General features: G+C 35.6%; 1 protein-coding gene across 5 annotated transcripts in view; it reads right to left on the bottom strand.

Moving 5' to 3' along the window:
• IDE (insulin degrading enzyme) overlaps positions 1–20065 on the bottom strand; it is a 53961-nt gene that overhangs the window by 9355 nt on the left and 24541 nt on the right. For all 5 annotated transcript variants that reach the window (XM_083866509.1, XM_083866506.1, XM_083866508.1 and 2 more), the window contains exons 12-20: positions 16995–17097; positions 15912–16034; positions 15216–15298; positions 10538–10682; positions 7802–7912; positions 6388–6508; positions 4812–4903; positions 3589–3700; positions 2364–2531 (exon numbers count right to left, since the gene is read on the bottom strand). In XM_083866509.1, the coding sequence (XP_083722635.1) occupies positions 2364–2531; positions 3589–3700; positions 4812–4903; positions 6388–6508; positions 7802–7912; positions 10538–10682; positions 15216–15298; positions 15912–16034; positions 16995–17097 (1058 nt within the window). The remainder of the gene's footprint in view (positions 1–2363; positions 2532–3588; positions 3701–4811; positions 4904–6387; positions 6509–7801; positions 7913–10537; positions 10683–15215; positions 15299–15911; positions 16035–16994; positions 17098–20065) is intronic.

Genomic DNA, 20065 nt, shown 5'->3' with positions numbered 1-20065 from the left:
TGAATTCTCTTCGCTGCAATATAAGACCACTATTTCCCATTTTATCGGTTAGAGAAAAAAGTATTATTCCCCTCCTTTTTGTTGCAGGATTTTCTAATCTGAACAACTAATCCTTTCTTCAGTCTTCCTCTATCTTTTTAATAATAATTCTACCACATTTCAGTCTTTTAAATGTTGTTTTGTAGTTTTTCTATAGTTTCATGAAATACTGGTCACAGTATTTCAGAGTTTTTATCTGAACAATTTAGGAATATTACTGTGAGTCCATCTTGAACGCTTCCATTTATATATCCCAGCATTTTACACAGCAGCATGACACTGCTGATTTATGTCCTACTTCTGATCCACTGTACCCTGCAGAGTTTTCAACAAAATTGCTACCTAGCCAGTTGCTTCCTGGCTTGTATCTGTGCCATTAGTTGTTCCTGCCAAACTGTTCCTAACAAATTGCATCTTATCTTCATTCAAGTCATGTTTCCAAAATGTCAAACTAATTTTAAATTCTAACTCCATCTTCCCACATACTTGCAGCCTCTCTCAAATTAGTATTATCTGAAGATTCAGTGAGTATCCTCACCCTTCTATCATCTAGAATTTTGATGAATATACCATGGAACACTGGATCACAGCAGAGCTCTGTAGAACAGTTTTCTAAATGAATTATTCTCTATTCTCCAATCATGACCTTCCCACGTCCTGTACCCAAATGTGTGTTTCTTCCACCTAGGTACTTCAGTAAAAGTCTATCAGTTACCTTCTATGAATTTAGAACAAGCTTGAAAATTTATTCCACATTTTCCTGGAATTGGAATTAAACTAACTGATCTGTATTTCCCCTTTTTCTCTTTCCTTTTATTTTTTAAGGAAAGACGTAACATTTAACTGTGTCTATCCTTCCAATACCCTATGATGCACAAATTTTCTATTATAGGACTTCTAATTTCAGGATTTCCTAATTTCATTCTTTGGAATGAATTCCAATCACACCTGGAACCCTTTAAAAGCTTCTAATTTAATCCAATTAATCTGTTATTTTCCTGTTCAAAGGTAAGACATGAACTTTGATCACCAGTGTTTATTTTGGAAGTCATCTGGCCACAGCTGAAGTTTAAGTGAAAACTAACTAAGCCATCCTGAATTTTCTGATGATTTGAACATTCTGATTTTAATGATTTGAACAGTGTTTTTCTCCATCATTGCCAACTTTTCTCCTCCACTTTCTCATACTGCTTAACCATTCATTAAAAGAATTCTTGTTACTACTTCTACTGTTTAGCAAACTTCTAATTCTTGAACTTCTTCCTCCTTAAGCTTTCTCAGAAATCTTACTAACGATTCCATGAAGTTTACTGGATTTTGATGGTATTTGTACTGTCTCCCCTCCTATGTCTTGTGAGCTCTATTATTTGGCAATTACGAAGTGCTGGACTAAACCAGTTCTCCCACAGTTTCCCCTTCTCTCTTTAGCTGTTACTTCCAACTTCTATACAAAACCTGCCACCAGCCCACTTCAAAAACCTGTTAAATAACTTGGGTTCTATCCTATTTTCAGCAGGTATACAGATAGCTGAAATCCCTCTGATGAATATTGTATGGTTGGTTCTGCCAGTTGCTCACGAAAAGCCTAATCTTGCCTGACATCCTTGGCAGCCATCACACTGAAATATTTGTCTGCTTCTCACTTTTGGAAAAACCTTACTCCCCCTCACCAGTATTTCAATCATGTGAGCTGTCATGCAGAGTCTCTGTCTCTCCTTTTTACTCTGTTTGGAATTCATTCGGTTCAGGTAACAATTATTTGTACTTATTGGTGAACAGGTATAGTCTTAAAAAGCCTGACATGTATTTAGGTTTTCACCAACACGTTATCTTACCATTATCCACACAGCAATATTTCTAAAATAGGGCTTATAATTTAACAGTTGGACTCAGTGATCTTAGAGGTCTTTTCCAACCTAAATGATTCTGTGATCCAATGAATCATGAAGTGCACCTAGAAGTAGGATCACAAGCAGGAAACATCAAATTCCTGATTCTTTAAGAAGATCTAGAAATATAGGGAACCGATCCAATCTCCTTTTGGTAAATTCTAATATGAAGTTTTCTGTAGAGTGATTACACTTTTTTGAGTTGATTTCACATATTTCAGACATCTTAAAAATCATGACTGCTTGTTCTTATTTTAGACTCTGTGCACAGTAAAATTTCTTTGAGTCATCAGCAGTTAGGATGATTTACATTCACCAAGTGCCCTTTAAATGGCATTCACTGAGCAGGGAGAGAAACACCTCCCCGGGTCTCGTGCGAGCGCGTGACTGTGACGGCTCCGCGTGTGCACAGACACAGCCACTTGCAGAACTCACCCAACTGCTCCTGCGTGCGCAGCGTGTTGAAGCACGGCTCCGAGATAATCTGGCAAAACAGCTCCAAAAACATATTCTCAGAAGTGCTCTGCATGTCTGTCTGGTAATATATTTCAATGCCACAGTTGTTATGAACTTCATTTCTCTGTTGATATACAAACCAACCTCCTAAAAGACAAAGTTAAAACACTGAAGTTCATGAGAGTGTACATTCTTACTGTCCACAATTAAAAGAATAATGGTCTAAGGTTTGTGGAATGGAATTATAGTAAGTGGTTTAGGACTGTTAAAGCAGAATTTCCACTAAAAGCTTACTTTTCATGAGACAAGAAAAGAATGTATTATTTCACCATCAAAATGTTGCCGCTTGGAAATATCAGCAAGTAAATTGAAACTGGCTGCTTCTCTTCAAACAAGTGTTTTTGGAACTGCACTGAAATTCTGCATTGCCTCTACTGTGTAAACAGTTTCTAAAGACAATCTGCCAGAAATTATGAACTTAAAAATAATTCAGCATTTAATACCAACAACTCCTTTTGTAGCTTCCACAGACAATCAACTACGGGTAATTTATTTTGTCTGTATAACTACATATGTCACCACTCCCAGGAATACCTTGAACCTCCTTTCTTATCAAAAACACTTTTTTCACCATGGAAGTAAAAGCATACAAGCTACAAGACCAAAAGAATTTGTGTAAGGAAAAAAAAAAGTTATTTCTGTAAGAGCTTTTCATTTTTTCAAAGAGTCATTACATGCAATTGTTAATGGTCAGTTAATATTCAGAAATGCTCAAAGAATGGTGTTTATTCAAATGTAAATACTATCTGTAGCAGAGAGTGGGACAGGGTTCTTATTTCCATGAATTATGACCAGTGACTTAGAACTGAAGTGCAGAATCCTATGATCATAGAAACGCTTTGGGTTGGCAGTCACCAAAAGATCATCCAAGTCATCCCAAAAAGTCCAATTTACACATAAAAATTAAAAATGAAGTCAAATTAATTATCAAGTATCCTAGAAAGGTCATGTATTAGTACATAATTTTATTAGTAAAACCACACTCTAACTATATTTCTGAATTTTATACTGAAAATAACTTGAAGTAAGATTGACTTCAAAACACACTCCTAGCAACACAGTAATATACATTTTAAAATGCTGTTAGCTAGGAGAATCTCAGTTTAATGTGCCTTAAATATCATAAATAAATGATTTAACTTACTGTCAGGAAGCTGCACTTCTCTGTACCTCACTAGCTGACTGGGAAGGAGTGGTTTTGTATGTGCATGCTCAATGAGAGTGTCCTCAACCATCTGTGTAATTCCTAATGCAGCCTGGGAAAGAAAACATAACATGATTTTAATGATCATTAGTTATTCTGTATTTAAAAGCAGCGTAAGACTTTCCAATTATTGACGGTGCTGTGAGAGAAAAGAAAAAAATCAGAAATAGGAAGTAGGGATATTGTAAAAAGAAAACACTTCTCTGACATAACTGCATCATCATGAAAATCTAAAAAAATCTGGGCATTCAGTTCTATTTCCAGAAGCAATTGACTTTTGTATACAAGCACATAAGACATAAGGAAAGGAAGAAGAGACGATTCTTTAATTTTTCAGCCAGAAGGACATTTTTTAAAGTATTTTTGATTTTTTATTTATAAATTTTTAACAAGTACTTTAGAGACATTCTTGACAAAGAAAAGTTTGTCTCTCCATGCTCTTAGCTCCTTCCAATCTTATTTTTTCCTTACAAATTAAATTTCTCCTCCATACATTCAGCAGTCAGTAGCACTGTCTAGAACAGCTCCTGCTAGTAAACTACCCCAGAGCTGTTCTAACCCAAAATACTGTGAATAAGCCTTACAATAAAAGAATGAAAAAGCACATAAGAATTTGTGTTGGTATACATATTCAAGTATTTCCTAAGATTTCATATGGAAATGCAAAATCTTACTATTTTAATGGAAGATAAAACAAATGTTTTCTGAGCTCTACTCTCCTGAGGGTTGACACTTGGCTTTTTATGGTCCACCATTTCCTGTTTAGCTATGTACAAACTACTTAATTTGGAAGAATACTGAATTCTTAATTCTTTGCTAGTTATTCTGAAAGTTTCCAATGGAAAAATGCAAGATCTGCAGCACATCATTCCTTCTGCAGCTTGATCACAGTAATGATATGCAACTTAGACTTTCAAATACTTAGATCCTAAGTTGTTTTTATTACATTTCCAAGAACAATATAGAGGCAGCACTTAGCCTAATAAAGCTAAAGTGGAAAAAATTACACTCTCCTACTCCTATAAAGATAAAAAAAGTACAAAGTTAAATTATGAAATCACATTTGGCAAAACTGCTTCAAGATCTGCAAAGATTAAACTAGTGCTCAATTTTCATGCTGTTTTTAAATGAAAAATGTTTTATTAAGAAAGTATCAGACCAACCTGTTTTGTTATATTGCCATGGAGAAGAGCTTCAATGTGTAACCGTGACAACAGCTGGGCTATGAAGGCCTTGAGACGGGGAAGGGTGACATCTACAATAGATATTTAGACAGTTAAATCACTCAAATGCATTTTTAAATTATGAAGGACCTAAGCCTAAGTCATCCTTAGATACAGTGCACTTCTCAGAGGAGAAGAAATTTGTCATTATGAAGAAGTGAATCTCTCCTTAAAAACGCAAGATTGGAATGCTTCCAGGTCTAAATAGCAGTACTCATCATACAGCTTATTTCACTTAGAATTCACATGCTGTCTTGACCCAGATTTAAAAAAAAAAAAAAAAAGCTGCTGCGTTTCCAATCATGCTGAACAAACACTCATCCTCCAGAGAAAACACTTGCAATCATTCAGGTGGTGTTCCAAGGAAAAGCCTTAGTTATTTACTAAACAAGCAGCATGTTGTTTATATTGCTCCAGAAAGACTCTACGCATTTACCATCCAGACTAAAACAAAGAACTTCAACTCAAATACAGTGTTTTGATATTAACTTTGGAACAAAGATACACAAGAAGAGTATTTTGGCAATATATGCTAGAGGACACATGCACAACACCTACACACACATTCTATCCAGCCTGTCCGTGCAAAGTAGTTTTCATACATATATATGCAAAATATACTTTAATATATAGAATCAATGGAGTAAGAGGAAGGATGGTTGGATGAGGTGTTCATGGATACAAGTTCACAATCAAACCCCTCAAATAAATACAAAAGCCAGGTATTCTTCTTCAAAAATGTCAGTGTATTCCAAGAAGATATCACAAGACATTGTGCAAACTGTCCTAGGAACCGACTTTTAATACAACACAGTAAAATGCAGGTAGGGAAAAGTTCTTCAGCTATTATTACAAACACAGAATTACCACAGAATGGCTTGGGTTGAAAGGGATCTTAACCATCATCTAGTTCTGACACCTCTGCCATGGGCAGGGACACCCTTCATTAGGCTGGCTGCTCAGAACCCCACTCCACCTAGACTTGAAAAATCACTTAAATCTCTTAATTTGAAACTTCTTTTTCCTTTAAATATACTGGGGTGCTTACTTTGTGTTAAAAGCTACAATGTTCTTTATTATTGTTGTCGTTATCTACAGAAAGAATTACCTACAGAAACATAGGCTAGGATTCCCCAATAATTGTAAAAAACCAAAATATTTTGCACATTGGGAAGCACAATGCAGATACACTCCAATCTGCCTGTAAGATGTCAAGGAGAGCCAAATGATTTTACTGATGTTGATTAAGTATTGGATTCACCATATCCAGGTTCATTTACCCCCAAAGTTAGTCAAGTTTTGCCAGAACTTTTACCTGCAAGTTTTGCTATTTGAGGCCTTTTCCATGAACTACTACTCTACTTTCTTGAAACTGGAGGGCAAGTGCAGCATGACCAGCATCAGCTCAGGCCTGGCACTGCAGGGGCTTCCCTTGAATAGTGACCAGAGTTCAACACACATACCCTCACTAGTTAAGTGACATAATTTAAAAAATAATAAAGTGGCAGAACATTACCATCTAGAGCTTCTTTTAATTCATCTTTGGTCCAAGCAACTTCTGTCATCAGGAGTCGGAGATAATACATTGCATGCTGGTGAGGCTGTTCAGCCCTGAAGTTGTTAAGTGATCTCATGTACTAAACCAAAATAATCATGTTCAAGTTAGAAATTTAGAAATAGAGTTCTGAACATATTATTAACATTGTAGTCTCAACTTTGTATCAATAAGATACAGTTCAGATATTGAGAACATTCTCTTGACTGTTAGAACTTTTATTGTGTTATATGTATGACCTCAGTACTAATGTGGGCCTCTGAGCTTTTGGATTAAGCAGAAACCATTAAGATGGTTGAAATGGGCATGAAATCAAACACGCTGATTAATGCCTAGAAATTAAATTATTGCAGTTAAAAAAGAGTTTAGATCAAGTTGCTCTACCCAGGAAATTTGCATTCTGTGATGACTGACCAGGGGTGAGGGAACACTGCTACGAGAAAATGTATTTTTCTGCCTCTTGACTCCTATGGCTGACTTGGTGAGACAAAATCTGGAGCATCTGGAAAATTCTCTGCATGTTTTGCATGGATGAAGGAGGTTTGTGAGAAGAACCAGAGAGCTCCTGCAAAAAACTTTCTTCTAGTCCAGCTGCACTTTTACAAAATAAGCAAAACCATTCTCTTCTACCAGAGAAATTGGAAAGTGCAAACTAATAGTTTTGGCAAGCTGGAAGCATTTCCAGTGCAGGGAAAAAGTAACTCATTTCAGGGCATGTGAGTGATCAACAGTGAGCCTCAGGCTGCTGAGGATATATCTCCTTCTGTCTGCTCCAAACAGAAGCCAGAAGTATCTGGCTTATCTGTTGGTATCTCCCTTATCTGTTTGGCATAGACATGGGGAAAAAAACGCAATTTCCCCAGCTGATGTAGCTTCTAGAAATCAGCACGTATAAACCACGTGGTTGCCTTTGCACCAAAGGAGCAGAGCCCAGGAGCGAATACAAATCTGGGGAAAAGAAATGTTGCAAACTTTTTCAACACTTCCTTTCCCCCCCTTCATCCATTTCCCACTTCTTCTATGGCTAGTCCTACTGAAGCCTTTCCAATTTGCAAAACAGGATATAAATTTAGGATTTTCCCCTCCATTCCCCTACTTAGATTTCTACTCCTACCAAAGCAAGCTGTGCTTCCTTGATACATCATAAGAAAGACTGACTAAAAAAAGATTCCAGGACCAATTACTTTTAACCAAAGAATGTTATATACACAGCTCTGAGGAACTCACAGCCACAAAAAAGAAAAAAGCATCTGAAGTCCCACTAACCCAGAATTTCACTCTTTATTTCCATGGACAGACAGCCCTCTGATCTCCTATCAGGTCAATGCATTCAATTTTCAATTACTCCAAAATGTGAGTTTCTCACGCAGCTTACCGCTTCCTTGATAATTTCAAATCGCTTTTCATCGATCTCAAAAGTTGCCATTTTCTCAATGATCTTCTTGAGCAAGATGTGCTGCTTGTCATTATAACCTTTTACGGAGAGCTACGGGAAAAGTGCATAAGTTGCTTTAAATGTGGAAGATAAACGAATAAAGCCATTACCAAGTCTTGTACAATTCAATGAGCAATGCACTTTTCAATACTTACGGAACTCACCATTAGGGAACATTTAATCATTCTTAAGTTAAATCCCTTTACCCATCAAAAGGTAACTGACTGACAAATACAATATTGCATATTTGCACAAGAGTTCTAAATGCACAGAATTAATGTTATTTCATGTTGGTGTGAGTAAACTGTACTCAGAACACAGATTTTTAATGATTACGGTGTTGAGTCTTGGAGTACTGAAACGGTTTTAATCTAGGTTTCTAACTTTATTAATGAAGTTTGGATTCACAACCCTCTAAAATACTCTCTCCAATTTACTTTTACCCTTGATTCATATCTATGTTGTTGATCAAAGAATATTTAAGTGGAAGTAAGCAAAACTAAAAAAGAAAGGTGCTATAAACAGAAGCACACTTTATAACCAGGATGCTGCTGAGCTGAAACATCAAGGGAGTCATCCTGGAACCATAATGATGTATTGATCTGATCATACATATTTTTGAAAGTATAAATGAAATAGACTTACTCATTTAAAAAATAACATGAAACTTAAAAATTACTGTATGAATTCATCAAGCTACAGAAAATTTCTCTGGCAAAAAAAGGCTTTAGAAGGTCTTTTTTGCAGGGAAAAACTTCAAAATTTGGTCTCTTGAACCAGGAATTTGATTGGACTTGTGCAGTTTAATTAGGAGTAAAACTAAACTATAGAACTCAAACCAACATACAGAATTCTTGCTTTTCAGCAGGAAGAATTTTTTTGTTCTGTAGTTGCTGAAACATAGCTGAACAACGAATTTGAAGAAAAACTTATCATAAATGGGTTTATGACAAAGGCTAGTATCCTAAATTAGCACAGGGACCTGAAGTGCTCAACAAGCACCACGGGTGACTTCTCAGAGTAGCATCTGCCCTTGCTCAAAGCATCACTATAGTCATTAATAAGTCACACTTATTAATTATAAAACTTCTCACAATATGGAAAATAATATTACAAAGTCTCAAGTAATATTTAAAATAACTGACTAAAAATGAAGAAAATTACACACTTTTTTTTTAAAAGAATTAACCCTGATCACACAAACACCAGCAAGCTCTGAAACTGAGGACAACCATGTTTGCAGTAAGTCAGGTGAATGCAACCAGGAAATTAGATTTGTGTTGGATAAAAAAAAAAAATGCAGCACTCTCTCACACAGAAAACATTAAGAAAATATACAGTACATTCTTCTACTTCGGAAAGTAACACTTCGGAAAGTAACACTTCCACAGGAAATTTCAAAACACATTCTGGCATATAAGGGTGGCTAATAAAAGCTTTTAACCAAACTTCAAGAGAGACTATTAAAATCTCCTATCATTAATCTCACAGGAGAAGCTGAATAAGAAATAAGCATTTATAACAATATCAAAATTTATCAAGTTAGCTCTTTATAACAGATTATAAAACACGTGTTAGAAACAAAAGAAAAAGCCATAAATATCCAGCACTGCATTCTAGTGAACACATGCACAATCCATCTCCACAGCTCACTACAGTAGAATTAGAGAATTATAACAAAATTTGTAAAGCTGAGGGTTCATTCAACAGAAAAGTTAATCTTTTTATATAGAAACCAGCAATAGTACTTTGCAGATTATCATGCAAGCAAGTAAAAATGTGAACCAGAATGCATCAATTGCACTACACGCATGTTCACAAGACACTGCAATCTTAAACAGGTCACTCAGTACTGATTAAAATACAGTCTTGCATTGTCTTTAATTCACGAGATATATGCAAGGAAAAATAAACATTAACCATCTCATTTAGAAATGCAGAAGTCAAATGTTTTCTCCAAGCTCAACAACTCCCAAGCTGTTTCATTTCCTCCTGCGTTCTTTTCTTACTTACAAGTATTGCATTCATTCCTGATGCAATGCCATAGACCAAACCTGAGAGGCGTGCTGCATATGTATACTCTTTTAAATCATCCTTCAATAACCTGATAAACAGGTATGTCATGTTGCAATGGAGAGGATCAGCATAAATGTAGCGACTAACAAAAAGAAAAACAAAAGAAATGCTTTGATACCTCAGGCAGTGACAAGGTAATGGATGAAGAAACATGACTGAAGAGTATGTATATGCAGCCTCATGATCAGTAGTTCTTGAACAGGAAAGCAGAAGTATACTATTTATTTAATAGCATGAAAAGGGGGTCTCTTACCCCACCAGTCAGAAAGTTTTTAGTAGATATCTGACCAATAAATACGTAAGCTTGGATTAGGGTTGCATTTTTTTTTAATGGAGGAAGAAATCTTACAAACTAATTAATTTCACGAATGATAAAAAAAAGAAGTAAATTTGCTTAATGAGAACTAAAAGACTGTTGAAGACTTTTAACAAAATTCAACTTAAAATTCAAATCAAAGAAAGGATGGCTAATAACCAAGATCAAAAGGACTAACAGCCTTTATTTTTTATTTGAAAGTCCTTCCATCAAATCAATATAAAAATGTTGATGAGTGGAAGTAGTTTTAAGGCTCTAAGCTTTTCCTTGATTTGGGTACTTACATACATCCCATAGATGGTATTTTGGAGATCATAGTTCAAGCCAGCTAGTTCTGCTGCATATGCATACTCGTTGAGGGAGTCTTTGAGTAGTTCAAGGTACAAATAGGCCATGTTACAATGCAAGGGATCCACGTAAGCAAATGGGCTGGAAGAAAATGTTGAAAGTAAAATATGCAGTTTAAAATTATTTCTATGTTTCTTTTGGCCTTTTAAGTTTGATCTGAAGGAAACAGTATTTTCAGTTTTTATGCTGATGGATCCCATTCTGAAGGACTCCTATTATGAAGACAAATATGAACACATCTGAAAAGAGTTATTTAGCTTGCATATGGTTTGACTAAACATACTCAAGATCCCAGAGATATTCTATGCGTGCTCATAAATCAAGACATGTTTTATTTACTTGGCTGCACAGTCAGAATACACCAGGAGTAAAAGCAACTAAATATACCAACATAATTTAACAGACCAAATTGAAAGTCCGTGTACTGAACATTAAAGTAATTAATACTCATACGCTATCAGTTTCTACTTCAAAAATTAGGAGATCAACAATTGGTGGTATGACAATTTGCAGTACATGCCACGGTCAGCTCAAGAGAGAAGTCTGGCATATCCATTTTCTCACTACCACAGTTGTGTTATATTTTAATGGCAACAACTCTCCAAAACCTACTGTTGCATTAGGAGCGCATGATCACACACAACACCATTGCAAATTTCTCAAAAAGAGAAATGCAACTCAAAGACTCAAGCCATGTTTCAACCATGCTAATTGTTAAACACCTGTTTGTTTTAAAGACTTGAGAAGACAAGTTTTCTGTACTATATGTATTGCTAAAATCTCTGAAGTGCATGTAAATTCATTACCAATTTCACAGAAATGATCAGCAGTATCTGAAGCATTTGCCGTCAGGATACGGCTTACAACTCAAACCTGACTTTTTCCTGAAGCAGTCAGATATTCAGGCTATTACTCATGTTTACACCTATACAGCAAGGTATTTCACTGTAGTAAAACATGACCACAACACACAGACTGATAACTAAAACACATCGCAAAGATATTTTTAAGAAAGTTCCTTGTAGGTTTTAACTTCTCCTTCCTTTTAGATTAAGAAAAGGAAGCACAGAACATATTTTAACAAACTAAATTAATAGTTTCAAATATACATATTTGAGAAGCAGAGGCTGCTATAGTCTGAAATCTTAGCCCAGATTAAACAAACAGGTCAGTAAAAAAGACAAAAGAATTGGTATTTGCATTTCTCCCTACAATGAGAATTTCCCAAACTGAGCAACTTCAATACACCAAACTATATAAATCCAATTACTGTTGTATTTTTAAATTAAGAGCAAATTCAAATCAAGATGTAGGTCAATCCCACAAACCTTCCTCCAAACTCATTATATTCTTTCCCATTTTGATACTAGAATACAGACTTAATCAGTTTTAGTGATTACTATGTCTGTATCAGTTTTAAATTCTGTATTCTCACATAGCTGGCAAAGGCCAACTGGGAGTTTTGAAAAAAAATCACAACTACTAGATCATTAATCCCCAAGTGAAAAATAACAGAAAACAATTATTACAACACTGTTCTGGGAGTTGCTTCCTATTACTGACAGTTTTGTAAACAAATGCTTATTTCTAGAATTAAAAAAGCTTATTTTTCAACTAAACTTGAAGAAGTAGAACAACTCAATCATCAATGGTGCATTAAAAAAAATTGTCAAGTCTAGTATTCTCCCCTTTCAAACACCTGTAAGTGACATAGCTGGAATCCAACGCTGAAGTTCTGAGTTGCTAACTACCTTGAAAGAACTTTCAAGGCATCATCACACTACATGGTTGTTTTACTTCCTTTTAAAAAAGGATACTTTTTGAGTTCTTAAGTTGCAATTCATACAAATGCAAAAGCTTATCATCCTCTTTTAGGCTGAGCAGTAAGTCAGATGTTTTTACTGTGATGTTTCTTTAACACAAGGATTCATAAGGATTTTCAGTTTTGGAACAAGGTGATTTCAAGAGGTTCACACACATATTGTTCCTGTGCAATTTGTATATTTAAGGGAGAAACCAACCTCAGCAATTTCCTCTTAATTTATCTACACATCAATTGCTGCTGTAACATCTGGACCAGAATTCTTTCTATGCTTCATGTTGATCAGGGCTGCAGGCAGAAGAAATCCTCCCAGTTTTTTTTTTTTTTATCAAACTGAAGCAGCCTGTAGTGTGAACAAACTTGTAATCCACTAAAAGGTAGTGCAGGCTTCATACTCTGATCTAGAACTGAGGCTTAGACTCTTTATGAACACCCCTGTCATAAAGACGGCTTTATTCAACAATTCACTTGGTCCCATGAGATATGAGTGATTCCATCAACTCTCATGAATAAACACTCCACATTCCACCATTTTCTTCGATGACCATCAGCACGATCAAATAGAGACAGATTCTCCAAGAACCTTTTTAAAGTATCAAAACTAGACAAACCTGCTTACATCTTTTAGAGATGATGCACCCAGTATTGTCAGAATTTCCTTGCTCCTGCTCACACACAATTACCATGTCATTTTTGAGGAAAAAGGAAAGAACCCTTGCTCCCAACCCTAAGAAAAAAGCCAGCTCTCACCTGGAACTGTTCCTAGGAAGAAAGAGGCAAATCATTCCACCACAATGGTCAGCAAAGCTCAACTACTTCTGGCTTTTTATAAGGGCTCACTGAGATGAAAACATAAATCTAACTGGGAAATACCATCCCCACAGATCTAGGTAAGATATCCCAGCTTGTTGCAGGAGAGCTGGACTAGATCTTTAAAGGTCGCTTCCAACACAAACAATTCTGTGATATTGTGTGTATTGCATACACATACACCTTTGTGTGCTCTGCCATCCTAGGGGGACTTTATGATGCTTGTATCCCCAATCACCTGTTCTGTTTGTGCTGGATATTAAATTCTGCACCTTTAAGACTGGTTCCAAGCAAAGAGGGGGAGAAGAAGCAGAAACTGCACTTGCTCCCCTGCATTCCTTCTCTTGGACTGATTTGTCTCCAGCAGGGACAGTGAGAGAGAGCTCTCCTTTCAGATAGTTTTTTAGTAAGCTGCACTGCCGGGACACCAGACCCGAGCCCCTGAGAGAATGAGAGAAAGTCGAGGACACACTCACGAAAAGGACTCAACTACAAGAGGACTTTCTGAAATTGCCATCTCGTCAGAACAACAAAAGATTTCATTGTTTAATATTATTTTTTTTTCTTTTCACATTTGTGAGTACTGTGCTTGTTAAATGAACAGGCTTCTTCCACTTTTCTCAAATGAGATTTATATCTCCCAAACTGGTGGGGGGAGGGGCCTCTTCAGAAGTTTTCTCCCGAAATCTGCCCTAAACCAGGACATCTACATAAATCCAATTATCTTTTATTCACTCACAAACTCTTAGAGATTGAACCACTTATAGTTCACCTGAATTGATTTTAAAAACCACCACAACTGTAAGCTCAGTGTCCATCAGTAAAATCCTATTTTGGATTTTGGCCAAACATAGTACAAGGGAAAGCCACCAAGAATGAAAAAGAAGGCAAAGCACTGCAATTGTGTTCTCTGAATAAGAGATGGAGAGTTCCCGTTTTGATCCTCCATTTCCTGACACATCCAAGTTGAAACAGTTGTAACATCTGGCCTGTGGTTTCAAAAAGCAAAGAGAAAATGCCCAGGTAACCAGTACCAAGACACAACACACACTGAAAAAAACCCCTGTATTATAATATCTTGCAAGAAAAATTTCAAGTGGTCTCCCAAAACAAGAATTCAACACTGCATCTATGCAAGCTCCTACAATGGCCCTTCCACAAATATCACCAAATAATTTAATTAGGCAAAAGGAGAGTCCCTGAATTTTTTCTAGCCTTCAATAGTTCAACACAGAAACAGCTGCACTTTAAAAACAGCAGTTTTTTTCATTCAAAAGCTAGAAATGTATTACTTGAAAGGAACATTATTAAGAAGGTCCATCATTGTCATGCTCACTTAAAAAATAAAGATTATCTTCCTACGATGAAAGTCATGCAAGACCAGAATTAACATTACATCATTTTATCATACATCTTGAGGTCAGAATCAAAGTTCATTGTTAATATAGACAATGCTCTTCTAAAAGAAGAGTACAATCAGTTATGGGCGTCAGTTAAGTAAAATCCCAAAATTTTAAGCACTTTTAAAACTAATTTGCATTACGCAAATGAAAAGAGAATTTGAGCCTAGAATTACTATCAGAAAAGCATTTCATAAAGAAAACACATCTTAAAATAGCTGTAATTTAGTAATTAATTTAAAAACACATAATTACTGTTAGAGACGGATATTTCAATATCTAGTGGGTTCTGTTGGCAGGTATATTTCAAGTATAGCAAATAAAATATCAAAGGAAATTTGGTTTAAGAGTATTGTTCAGTAAACTGTTCCTGTTAATAGAGAAGGAGCACATCAAATTTCTTGATACTAAATAACTGCATATTTTAGATGTGCCTTCCTGCATCTAAGCCTTATTATATATTCAAAGTAAGGACAAAGATTCTAAAGTGTCAATACATGCAAGAAAGCGTTTGCCACACAAACGCAGATTCCCAATAAAGTTTTGGAGCTGACTTTATGTGATATACTTAACATTGCATACCTGAAAAATTCAAAGTTGAGACAAGCTTTTGGCAAAAAAAATTTGTCATCTTGCTTGAACCATAGTTTGCTCATAGCAGTGTCCTGTGTCAAGAAAAGAGGTTTCATTAAGTCATCTAAATATGCTACTACTTTAAAAAAAAGTCTCTTCACCACTTAGAATTATCCCCTTAAATTCATATTGCATGAATTGCTATATTCAATACATACAGTGAATACAGATATATTCACTATGTTTAATATATATTCACTAGATTTTGAAATCACTGAATGACACTTCTCTTACTTTTTCCATGCAATCACAGGCATTTTCTATACACAGTTACAAAACAATAGCCTTGCCTATTGCCTACCCTTGACTTACTCAACAGTGATCAAAAAAATCTAAGTGGCAGTCACCCTTCTGCTGAATAAACAGCTTTACTGCTATTTTTATCAATTGTTGACACACTTTCAAAAGGGCAGAGAAAGTTCAAGCTGTATCTAGATTCACTTTCCTAGGAACACAAACTGTCATAATCCAAAGTTCAGCAAGAATTAACTCTTTACTCTCTTTGTAGCAAAATATTGAAGTTCTATACTTTTCTGTTAACTATACTTTGGAATATGAGATGATCTGTATTGTAAAAACCAGACGAATTAAATTCTAACTTCCCAGAAGGTTAGGCAGCAAACAGGACAAATACAGACAGTTTACCTTGATAAGGGCAGGGTACTGTGTCGCATCTTTTTCCAGTGGCAAAATCTCAAAGTTTGTAGGAATAAACTCATTCTTCATTGGAAGCTTGAATTTCCCATTCAGGTCAGCATTTTGCCATTTCTAGATCAATAGGAGAAACAATCAAGCTATGCCAGTTTCTGCTTAATTAAAGCATATATGGGCTTATTCATTTTACACTGAAACAAAAGATCTGAAAATGCATTCCACTACCTTATGTGTAAATATTATTAAGATAACAGGGCAAGAGAGAAATACCTGGGAAAACAAGCCAAAGTAGGCTATCAGCAGGATGAATCGCTCTTAGGAGGATGACAGATAAATAATTTTGGAAAGCTTATAGCAGAGAGAAGGGTGGGTTTATATCTTATATTTTCTGCAACCATGAACTGTAAATTAAGTATTAAACTAAACATTTAACCAAGAATTCTAATCAAGAACATGGGTATGGTCAAGCTAAAGGAAGTGTTCCTATGTAATGTCTGTCCAGAGCACTCTTAGAAGGTTCAATTTGGCCCTAAGGTAAATTTTACAGCCATCTCCTCTCAGAAGATTAGAACTATAATAACTTTCAGCAAGGACTTGCCTCCCTCCTTTTTTGGAATTTTGATTTTTACAATTTCATTTAACTGGCAAAACATACTTGCTTTCTATATTGAAAAAATCAACTTCAGAAACAGTTACACGTAACAGTTTTTAAAATTTCCTTTTTTAAGTACTGATCAATTCATTAACATATAATAGAGAGTTTAAATTTCATACAAGTTAATGCTTACATTTTTAGGCAGTCACTGCATATTAGGGATCTTCTACAGAAAAAATAGTGTAACATTCCCTGTACTTAACATGGTTTATAACCATTAAAATATATCCATCATATGTAATAAATATTTGAAATCTAAAAACTAACATAACATTTTTGCTTCCTTTAACATTAAACAGACTGATTGTATGATTTTCACGCTATGAAGAACATCTGATTTAAGTGCCCCTTTCAACTGCAGGGAAAATTACTACCAACTTTCATTTGCAGATATTAGAATGTTATAAATTTTAACATGCCTTAATAACTTCATCAGAAATTGCTTCTTGCTTGTACTGTGTTCCATACCATTCTTCTGTTCGATCAGTTTTTCCTTCAAAAGACTTGGAAACTATTGCAACTCTGAAAACAGAGAGACAAAGCACTTTGGCATGATTATGTCTGAGAAAAGACTGAGACACTATTCCAAGCACTGTTTCTGCTCCATCACCAGAATACCTTTATTTCTACACACAGTCCATAGATAGTTACAGGGTACAAGAGCACATATAAGTCCACTGAACTACATACTAAGGTTAAGCATGAAATCAGGTTGCCACAGTCATTTAATGTCACAGCTTTTCCTAAAGTGTTACAACCTGGGGTTACACCAGTAGTGTTGCATGCAATTTCTATTTTTAAGACTCTGTTTTTGTTCCAGGAAACAGAAAGCAGTTCTTGCAATCTTCTAGAAAACTGATGAAGCAATTATGTTTTATACACCACCTATATGAACATCCAAATACATGAAAATACTGATTATAGGAATCTTATTCCAGTCTTATCAAAGAATTGTAGATAACCTCAATTTGAAAGGGACTCAATGATCATCTCATGTTCAACTCTGTGCTTCTTGCAGGACAACCTAAAACTAAACCATGTGACTAAGAGAATCATTCAGGTGCTGCCTGTACTAAAGAACACACCTTAAAAAGAAGAAATCCAGAAAAAAGAAAATTACAAACTTATCAGTATTTTGTTAGTAGCCTAAGTGATAGGTATCAAGAAAATTCCTTTAATTCTGTTGAACAGTGTGCAACACAAGAGACTATTCAATGGAAGTGATTAGGTTTAAGAGTAATTAGATGTTTCTACGAAATCTGAAATGGTCAAAAAAAGGCAGCACAATCACCTGCTCTCCTGGACATGGCTGAATGCCTGCGTGCCCTCTGGAAGCAGCAAATTGATTCCTTGCTTTGCCTTTTTTTTTTTTTCTTTTGCTTTCCCTATTAAACTGTCTGTATCTCAACTCATGAGTTTTCCAGCTTTTACCCTTGTGATTCTCTCCATGACCCCACTGGTAGGTGGGTGAGCAAGAGGCTGTGTGGGGCTTGGCTGCTGGCTGGGGTTAAACCACAACACAGGTACAAAGTTGCGAAGAGACTACAAAAACAATAAAGTCTCCTAGAATTTCAGAGAAGCCTACCAGGTCTTTTTGTGCAGTAAATAAAGAAGAAAAAGAAGTAAGAGTCTTAAGCGAAAAAATTATCCTAATAAAATTCCAATAATCATATGGTTAGGGCAGCAAGACAAAGATCTATTATGCTAGAATATACTGTTAGGATATGTCTGTTATTCAACATTTCCTCCTCCTACCCTTCTCAAACATACTGATGCTCAAACAGTAGTCACAATCCAAGCACCCAAACATTTCCTGCAGGAACATACTAAAATTCAAGAGCTAAAAATAATCATCTACTCACTGTACAGGAAACAAAACTGTGGAAATCAACATTGTAATTCTTCAAGCAGTTCTCTTCCAAGAGATCCTCCTGCCTTCCTTTTATCTCAAATCACTACTGGAATGATTACTGACATTTTGAGCTGTCAGAAACATACCCACAACAATATAAAAAATCAAAAGGCATTTTGTCTGCCCAAGAATTACAACTTAAGACCAACAGGAAAGAAGATCAGGACAGAAAAAAAGAGAAGCACTGCAAGTAGAAATACTATGCTATGCAGGTATTTCAATATATTGTAATCCATCTCTAAAGTCACCAATTATATAACATTACTTCTGCTTTTATTTCTCTGTTGTGCTGTATTGCACTAGAACATCCATATGTTTTAAGACAGTGTGGGAATGCACTGGGAAAGCAAGACTGGCAATCAGCTGATCTTCAATAGGACTTGCTTGAAGTGTATTTAGGCTTGAGCCATTTATGGATATGGAACACAACAAACTATAAATGCTCTTTACTTCTGCATATACATTCTTGTACATGCAAACTGCTGTTTTCCCCAATTTCATTAACAACCACAGTTTTTATAATGTGATATATATTTATTAAACACTATCTTGTTTTTCACTCTCCTGAAATCAAAATTGAAGCTACAAGTGAGAAATCCACATGACAGTGTTACTTGGGAAGAGAATGTGTGCTTTAAAATGAATGTACTTCCACAAAAGATTATCAACTATTATACTCCAGATTTCCATAACAAAACTCAAGGTTCTAAAGGTGGAAAAGTAATAGGCTTAGAAAACTTAATCAGTATTTGTGACATTAGTAACAAACGTGTCAAAGCAAATTTATTCTTATAAAGGATTGATTTTTTTGGACCTAATTTAACCTTTGTCTTCCAAATTATGATATTGTCAAGCAATGGAAGAAATTACTTTTATCTCAAATGCATAACACAACATGCCTGAGACAAAAATAACAAAAGCCTATACTTACTCATAAGTTCCCTCACAACCATAAGTAAAACTTTACTCAAAGCCCCTCACATACAAATCCCCTCAGAAACCAGAGAAGGGGAAACTACACACAGAGATGCTGCTGGGGTGCAGCACTCTCATCACTGCAGAAACACAAGTTATTTCTTAGGGTTCAGTAAAACTAAGTTGCTACCAAGGATTTGTGGGGGGAAATAAGTGAACAAATTGTGATTTTAAAAATTGTTTGCTCAGATCCAAAAAAAACAAACACAAACATTTCTAGACTGTTTACCTTCAGGGTGAGCATCACTAACTGCACTGAGATAACTTCGTTGAGAGTCTGTGAAATTCCAGTAGTTAGAAATTTCTCTATCTATATTTTTGGCATTTATTTTATTTCTCTTCCCTCTAGGAAAGTACTAGTGCTGCACTTCTGCTACCAATAGACAAAAAAATCGCACTTACTATCCAGGGGAAAATGTTCTTTAGCTGCTTAATCTGGTGAGTCACTATCTTCTCAAATTTTAGTAAGAGCATTTATTCTGCAGATGTTGAAGGGAAAAAAATGCCTTGGAAATGATAGGAAAATTACATTTTTCAGCTAAGATTGTGACACATGCCAAGTCTATTCCCTTACCTTCACAGATGGCTGGTAAAACCCAATAC

This window comes from Zosterops lateralis (assembly GCF_965231275.1).
Source record: "Zosterops lateralis genome assembly, chromosome: 8".
In the NCBI taxonomy this organism is placed as follows: domain Eukaryota; kingdom Metazoa; phylum Chordata; class Aves; order Passeriformes; family Zosteropidae; genus Zosterops; species Zosterops lateralis.
The sequence above is the reverse complement of the archived record's forward strand: the minus strand, read 5'-3'. Positions and strand labels throughout refer to the sequence as shown.